The sequence below is a fragment of the Enhydra lutris genome, unplaced genomic scaffold, assembly GCF_002288905.1.
Source record: "Enhydra lutris kenyoni isolate GAN:26980312 unplaced genomic scaffold, ASM228890v2 scaffoldscaffold46, whole genome shotgun sequence".
NCBI classification, from domain to species: domain Eukaryota; kingdom Metazoa; phylum Chordata; class Mammalia; order Carnivora; family Mustelidae; genus Enhydra; species Enhydra lutris.
In genome coordinates, this window is record NW_019154130.1 from 7,092,041 (window position 1) to 7,100,382 (window position 8,342).

Sequence of the window (8,342 nt, forward strand, 5' to 3'; positions counted from 1 at the left end):
TAGAAATGCCCTTTCCTTGGATCCCATGAGTTCAAATCCCAAGGCCCCAGCTGAAAGGCTGCCTCTTCTGCAGAACTTTCTGTGACCCTCCAAAGGAAAGCGGACTTTCTCCTCTGAACATCAGTCCCCCATTCTGCATACACTCCAGGGCCATTGTCGCCCCAGGTTCTGGGCACTTCACTCACAAATCCCTCCCACCTTGTTGGTCCCTGCCAGTTTCCTGCCATGCCCCTACTCCCTCCCCACCTTGCCCTGCTCCGGGCTCCCTTCTGGCCTCTGCATGGGCCCCTTCTTCTGCTACAACACCCTCTCGGTCATCCCTCAGCACCTGGTTACCTACTCCAGCCCTCCAGGTGTCAGACAGAGAGGCCTGTGATCTGATGAGGTCTGGAGGCCCTTCTGATCTCAGTGGTCCCAGGGAGGGACCCACATGAACCATGGCCTCTCCTTAATGGCTCTGCAAACATGCCCCTTCACACACACCGTTTTGTGACTTGACAGGGATCTTTCGCTCAGCCGGAGAGGAAGCCACAGGCAGGCAGGGACCAGGGTCTGCTGTACTGCTGGTACAGCCTGCCAGCTGGGGTTGGTGCCAGGACACAGCTGGCACTGAGAAACATTTGTCAGGTGAAGGAATGGCCGAGGGAAGGAATCTGCCCCAGAGAGCCCTTGTTGCCCCTGCAATCCTTCTCTGCTCCCTTCCTGCCAGGAGCTCTTTGCCCGGGAGACCTAGCCTATCTTTGGGATAGACTGTGTCTGAAAAGCATACAGGGCACCATCACTAGTCCGTACTTAGGGCGTGGAAGGCAGGCAGCATGGGTCTGGGCCTTTGGCCAGCTGTGTGACCTTGGGCAAATCAATAACCCTTGCTGTGCTTCGATCTCCCTATCTGTAAGAGCAGGAAAGAAGTAACAGCACTGGGGTGCCTGGGTGGCTTGGTGGGTTAAGCCTCTGCCTTTGGCCCAGGTCCTGGGATCGAGCCCCACGTCTGGCTCTCTGTTCAGCGGGGAGCCTGCTTCCCTTCCTCTCTCTCTGCCTGCCTCTCTGCCTACTTGTGATTTCTGTCTGTCAAATAAATGAATAAAATCTTAAAAAAAAAAAAAAAGAGAAGTAACAGCACTTAATGCACTGAGTTGTTGAGAGGCTTAAACAACCAAACATACAGAAAGCACTAAGCACATACCTGGCACAGAGTGGGTGCTCAGCGGGTGTTCTTGCTACGATTGCTAATGCTTCTCCTGCTATATTTCATTGAATTCCAAGAGGAACATTTCCCCCAGATTCCAACTTTTCTGAAATCAGAATTGGTAGCACACAGCATGGGCCACTTCCCCTGCCACACTCTAAACAGCCTTAAAATCCAAATGATTCTTACCATTAAAAGGGCATCACTATCAACCCATGACCCTGCTTCTTGGACACTCCCTGATCACCCTGCTGCTACCCTAAGCCCCCAGCTCTACCTGCTAGGCACCCCCGGAACCTACCAGGGAACAACTAAAATGGAAGCCACATTTCCTTTCCACCTTGTCCTCACCCTTCATAACAGATGTCCCCCCAAACCCAACAACCCTGCACCCCAGAGTTTAATAGTTCTGCTTGGGATGATCACATGATACAGGAGGCAAAGCCAGGGTGAAATCCTATTTCTGCCACTTCCTACCTGTGTGATCTTGAGCAAGTGGCTTTACTTCTGTTCCCAAGTGTCTTTCTCTGTAAAATGGGCAGGAGGGAAAAGCCACTTAGGGCCTCGGTATCAGCCTAGCATTTTGAGATCACGGTCTCCTCAACTCTTCCCGACAAGCCTTCGGGAACAAGGGTGATTTTCTCTCCCTTTTCCAGATAAGGAGAAAGAGGTCTCAGCGAGGTGAAGGTCTGGGTCTCATGACACAGGGTTATTATTAAAATGCAGAGGTGGGATTTGAAGGATCTGATTCAGATTACTGGGGTATCTTGAGGTTTGTGAATTCCTGCTATAGTTCCCACTTTTGTGACTGAACACTTCGGGATAGCAAAAGCATCCCAAACAGGTATTTTCCCTTTATCCTGTTTGAAACACCAAACAGAATGGTCTTCAAGCCTGGGGAGGTCCTTTAACACTGCTGGGCTATCAGAAATAATTTACCTTTTCATCCCAAGCAGCCATCTTCCTGTCCTCTCTGGATCTGGAAAATAAGAAAATGTTTGTCTAGATCTGACATCCTGCTATCATTTATCTTAGTGTGTGCTTTGCGACACTTTGTTACAAATTATTTTTAACTTGCTTACGTTAACAGTGTCTGAAAATAGCATAAAGCTCAAAGTTTATGTAGAAGGATGCACATCCTTGGTATATATCCAAAAGAATTGAAAACAGGCACTCAGACAAATGCATATACAAAAATACTCTTAGCCAAAAGGTGGAAGTAACCCAAGTGTCCATTAGGGGATGAATGGATGAATGAAAGATGTTGCATCCATACAATGGCATGTTATCCAGTCTTAAAAAGAAATGAAGTCCTGACCCATGCTATAGCATGAATGAACCCCTAGAACAGGACACTAAATCAAAGGAGCCACACACAAAACTTCACATATGACATGATTCTACTGATATGTAACACCCAGAATATGCAAAGCCACAGAGACAGAAAGCAGACTGGTGGGTGCTAGGGACTAGGAGGTGGTGGGGGGGATGGTGATTGACTGCTTAACAGAGGCAGGGTTTCCTTTTGGTTGATGAAAATGTTCTGAAACTGGATAGAGGTGGTCGTTACGTGACATCAGGAATGCACTAAACGCCACTGAACTGTTCAGAGTTGTAAAATGGTTAATTTCATGTTATGTGAATTTCACTCCAGTTTAAACTTAAAAAAAAAAAAACAACCCATAGACATACATTAAAGTGTATATGTAGGGGCGCCTGGGTGGCTCAGTGGGTTAAAGCCTCTGCCTTCAGCTCAGATCATGATCCCAGGGTCCTGGGATCAAGCCCTGCATCAGGCTCTCTGCTCAGTGGGGAGCCTGCTTCCCCCTCTCTCTCTGCCTGCCTCTCTGCCTACTTGTGATCTGTCAAAAAAAAAAAAAAAGTGTATATGTAAATACATATTACAGCATAATATATACAGTATGACCCAATCTGTGAAAAATTACATATGCATTTTTAAAAATAAGTCCGTAAAGATAAAGCCAAACTGTTTACAGTGGTTATTGTTGGACAAAAAGGGAGAGGTTGAGGGGACTGATTTTTGTAGGTATTTTCCTTCACTTCCTGGAAGGTCTGACCCTTTACAATGAGTATGTATTAGTTCTTAAAATTTATTTTTAACGTAGGTGACACAGGTATGTACCAAAAAACTGAAACAATTCAAAAAGATACACTGTGACTAGTAAGCTTCCTTTCTACCCATTCTTCCCAGAAGCAGCCACTCTTAGCAGTTTCCTGTGTGGTCTTTAGGGGTATTCTATGCCTTTGCAAGCACATCCATATCTACTCCTTTTCTCTTCTTTAAACTTCAACAAATGTGGGACACCTGGGTGGCTCAGTTGGTTGAGCAGCTGCCTTTGGCTCAGGTCATGATCCCAGCGTCCTGGGATCGAGTCCCACATCGGGCTCCTTGCTCGGCAGGGAGCCTGCTTCTCCCTCTGCCTCTGCTGCCACTCGGCCTGCCTGTGCTCGCTCTTGCTCTCGCTCTCTCTCTCTCTCTCTCTCTGGCAAATAAATAAAATCTTAAAAATAAATAAATAAATAAATAGACTTCAACAAATGTGAGCCGACACACACACTGCTCCAAACCTTGCTTACTTCCCTTTAGGGTGTGGTAAGCTCCATAATGAACCCCCTTCCTCCAAAGGTGTACCTGTCCTACTCCCCAGAACCCGTGAATATGTCACTGTACATGGCAAAGGGGACTTTGCAGATGCGATTCAATTAAGGCTCCCAAGATGGGGATTAGCCAGGTGGCCCCAATGTCATCAGAAGGGTCTTTTTGAATAGAGCAGGAGGATCAGAGACAGAAGGACATGTGAGTGCAGGACCAGAAACTGGAGTCCGAGATTTGAAGATGTTACTCAAATACGCTACTGGCTTGAAGACCGAGGGAAGGGACAGCAATCCAAGGAATGTGGACAGCCTCCAAAAGTTGGAAAGGAAACAGGTTCTCCCTTCGAGTGTCCAAAAGAAATGCAGCTTGGGGGTGCCTGGGTGGCTCAGTGGGTTAAGCCTCTGCCTTCGGCTCAGGTCGTGATCTCAGGGTCCTGGGATCGAGTCCCGCATGGGGCTCTCTGCTCAACAGAGAGCCTGCTTTCCCCTCTCTTTCTGCCTGCCTCTCTGCCTACTTGTGATTTCTCTCTCTGTGTGTCAAATAAATAAATAAAATCTTAAAAAAAAAAAAAAAAAGAAAGAAATGCAGCCTGGCCACACAACACCTCAATGTTGGCCCACTGAGACAGAGTGTGGACGTCAGATCCCCAGCACTGTAAGGTAATACATTTATGTTGCTTTAAGCCATCCAATATGTGGTAATTTGTTATAGCGGCTATTGGAGACTAATACAGTATTTCCGATTGTTCTAGATCAGTACGTGCTAGACTGAATGCACTCCTTGGAATGACTCCACAAGGTTTCCCTGGAGGAATGTGTGTAGTAGTCCCACTAATGATCAGAATTTGGATTACTTCCCAATCTTTTGCTGCCCCAATGTTCTAATGAATAAGCCTGCGCACCATGTGCTTTGATAATTTAAGAAAAAATTATCAATTGGAAAAAATTTTCATAAAGACTTAAACAAAAAAATGAAGTTCTTTCTCTCCTCAGTGGCATGGGTTGCAGGAACAAGGGCCGCTCAGAGGGTTTCTTGCTGGTCGACTGGCAGGATGCCTTCTGCAACCAGCAGAGTTCAGCTAGCTCAGTGTGTTCCTGTTCTAGCCCCTGGGGGCCCTCACCCTGCTCTCATGAGACGGGCTCAAGTGGAACCTTTAGCACAGGCAAAGGTGAAGGGAGCTGTTAAGGTGCCCTGGAGATTTCCTTCCTTCACAAGACAGGAAACAGAAAGAACACATTTATAGAAAAACAACCAGCTTCACTAATTCAAGCAACAGAAAATTTAAAGATACATACATGACCTCTCCATTAAACTAGACAAAACAAAAGTGATAAAACTCAGTGCTTGTGGGGCTGTAGGGAAACTTGCACACACTGCCAGGCATTGTTTTTCCTTAACAGCCCTCTGGTGATAAGTGGCAAGTGCCTTCAAAATAATCATACTCTTGACTTGAACACATCAGTTTGGGAACTATTATTTCAAATCATTGGGTACCAAAACATAGGTGCAGTGTGGACAAGCTACTTTGGATATGATGGCTAGAACCTGGAAAGACCCCACAAGCCCCACTTTAGAGAACAGCTGAGAAAGGCAGTGGGTTGTTAGAAGGAATAACAATTCTGAGGTCTATGTAGAAATACAGAAAGAAGTCTGTTAAGCAATGACAAGTAGAACTCTGATGGTTGCGCACATGACTGGCAATTGTACAACAAAATTGGAACATTTACTACATGCCAGGCACTGTGCCGGGTTCTGGGTGGGAATCTGAAGTGATGAAGAAAAAGGTCAGGGCACTGGGAGAGAGATACTTTAGCTGGGTAGACAAACAGGGAACCAGGGAAACACGTAAGCAAGGTAAGATCCCCTGAGGCTAAGCATGGGAAGAAAGAGAAGGAGTAATGGTAATGCAGGAAGAGAGCGGGCGAGTGGGGCTCCTGCAGATGCAGTGGTCAGGGAATACGTGAGAAGGCGACTTGGACAGCGGTCCCTGAGTTGCAAAGAGTTAAGTCACAAGAAGATGGCCGGGAAGAATATTCCCTGGAGAAGGAAGACCGTGTGCACAGGCCCCAAGGGGACAAAAACAAAGAAACAAAATAAAACCCCGGCAAGTCCAAGGAAGAAAGAGGAGGTCAGTGGGTCTGCAGGGAACATGAGGTGGGAGAACCCAGGCAGGACACAAGACTCTGACCTTGCAGAGGGCTTGGGAGGCAATGCTGAGGATCTAGGGGTCAAGAGTGGTGGCTGGGAGGCCAAGAGGAGGCAAAAGATGATGCAGAGGGATGGCCAGATTCAGAACATGCTGAGGAGCAGAACCTGCTGCAGGCTCAGATGTGGGGGGAGGAGATGAGGAGCAGGTTTGGGGCAACAAGAGTCTGGGCTTCCTCCTTCTCTCTAAACCTGTGATCACAGAGGGCTTGGGGACCTCGGAGTGGTTCTGGAATTGTGCAAGCGTCAGCCCAAAGATTTTCAAAATGCTGCCCCTACTAGTCTTTCCCCCAGGGACTCAAAAGTGCGAGAAGTTGCCTCTGGCAGCCCTGGCTTACTCAAGAAGCTGTCCGGAAATAGTGCAGATCTCGAAGAGCCCTGACTGACCTGAGGTTAAAGGTGTCAGGCACAGAGGGGTGCTTTCAGAGGGACAGGGAAGAAGCTGGAGGGTGTGTGTGGGGGGGGTGGGCATAGCTCTGTGGTAGCCTTGGGCAAGGTGCTGGGCTAATCCTTTATACCAAGTGTCTCACTTCATCTCAGCAGTGCTGTGCAGTAAGTACCATGCTTAACCTCAGGGACAGTCAAGGGAACGGAGTGATAGAGAGATGAAGCCCCACGGCTGCGGCTGTAAGGGCCCCTGCCCCCAGCAGAGGTGGTGGGGAGAGGTCTGTAAGTTCCTGTGGGGGGCAGCACCTCTGTGACCCGGAGTTTAACCTGTCTCCAACCCACCATTCTCTTTCCTCAGCACAGCTTGCCCCAAGACAGGAGTGGTTAAAAGTATTCCCAGGTGGGGCGTCTGGGAGGCTTAGTCAGTTAAACAGCTGCCTTCTGCTCAGGTCCTGATCTCCAGGTCCTGGGATGAAGCCTCACGTCGGGCTCCCTGCTCAGCGGGGAGTCTGCTTCTCCCTCGGCCTCTCGCCCTGCTCATGCTCTCTCTCTCAAATGAATAAATAAAATCTTGGAAAAAAGATTTTATCTCAGCCTCCTCCTGGGATACCCAGGACTACCTTCATCCTCACTTCTCCCCCGAAGTCTTCCTGGGTGGGGTGGGGCAGGGAGGGGCAGTGATGGTGAATAAAAGGATTTAGGGGTTCACACAGACCTGGGTGTAAGTTCTGACTCTGCCTGCTTCGGCCAGGTGACCCAAGGCAAGTGGCTTGGCCCGAGATTCCGCGTCTTCACCTGTAAGACCGAGACAAGCATGGTACTCACCGCACCTGTTGCTGCCCTCAGCGGGTGATGAAGGCACCTGTCTCCAGGGTAAGCCCGGGACGAAAGGGTAGTTCTTACCAATACTCCCGTTTTCAAGGGGAGGTAACTGAGGCCAAAAGGGGCTTCCCTCCCAGGTCCCGTGGCACCAGGCCTCCTGCCCTGTTCCTCCAGCTGACTCTAGTACTCCCTGAACAGGGCAGGGGGTCCCCAGGGGAGTGCCAGTCCGCCCGCGCCGGCCGGCGCTGTTAGACTCTGGAACAGAGGGCAACTGGGGGCGGGGTCCCAGGCAGGCTGGAGGGGGGGGGGGCCGAGGGGCGGGTGAGGGTCCGCTCCTCCGAGGGCTCTGGCTGGGAGGGCTTGGGAGAGCGCCTACAGCCGGCGCGGCCCCGTCCCAGCCGCGGAGCACTTACCCCGCGCCCCTCCCGACGGCGGCCACCGCAGCAACTGCGAGCTCCGCGCCCGCGGAGCCGCCCGGCCCCTCCCTCCTTCCCTTCTCGCCCCTCCTCCTGACCCCCTCCCCTCCCCCCAGCCCGCCCTCTAACCCTGCGCCGCCACGGTCCGGGGCTCTTGCCGGTGTCTCAGGGCCCTTGCCCTGGCCCGTCTGTCTCACCGTTGGTCTCCGGCTCGCCCCCCTCCCCCGCCCCCTGCCGCTCCGTAGGCCCGGGCGTGGCGGGGCCTCCTGCGCTCCTGCAGATGGACAAAGGTCCCGCCCGTGGGAGCCAATCGCGAATCACGAGAATCCGGTCCCAGGCTAGCCAGAGGGAAGGGGTGGGAGGAGGGAACCACTTCCTTCCTCCTTCGGGATGGAGTGGGGGCGGGTCCACTCCCCTCCCCACCACACACACTCCGGGAGGCTGGGCCTGATGTCCAGTGGCACCCCTGTCCTGTTTACTTAGGGTTGGCTCTGAGTGGCTTTGCTTGTCCCCTGCACTGTATCTGCCATGCAGAGGTTGGAGAGTGGGCAGAATGTCCTGAAGGCATGGCCAACCTTGAAGCTGGCAGGCCCGGCCACTCCTGAATGGGGGAAGGAGGTCTCCTCGCCAGAGGAAGGTGCCTTCCTGCCTGGAGGCTGAGCCCCCTTGCTCAGGCTGACTCCTCCTTACCTTCCGGGCGCAGCTTCAA

At 51.0% G+C, this 8,342-nt stretch overlaps 1 protein-coding gene across 4 annotated transcripts in view; it reads right to left on the reverse strand.

The window, feature by feature from the left end:
* LOC111156429 (hydrogen voltage gated channel 1) overlaps positions 1-7,809 on the reverse strand; it is a 34,001-nt gene extending 26,192 nt beyond the window's left edge. The window contains exons 1-3 of one of the 4 annotated variants that reach the window (XM_022517330.1): positions 7,763-7,809; positions 7,111-7,190; positions 2,126-2,165 (exon numbers count right to left, since the gene is read on the reverse strand). In XM_022517330.1, the coding sequence (XP_022373038.1) occupies positions 2,126-2,146 (21 nt within the window). In that variant the 5' untranslated portion in view covers positions 2,147-2,165; positions 7,111-7,190; positions 7,763-7,809. Of the gene's footprint in view, positions 1-1,183; positions 1,293-2,125; positions 2,166-7,110; positions 7,191-7,298; positions 7,426-7,630; positions 7,664-7,762 lie in introns of those variants that run through there. The other 3 variants (XM_022517328.1, XM_022517329.1, XM_022517331.1) reach the window with 3 other exon arrangements.
* Between the last annotated feature and the right edge of the window lie 533 nt (positions 7,810-8,342).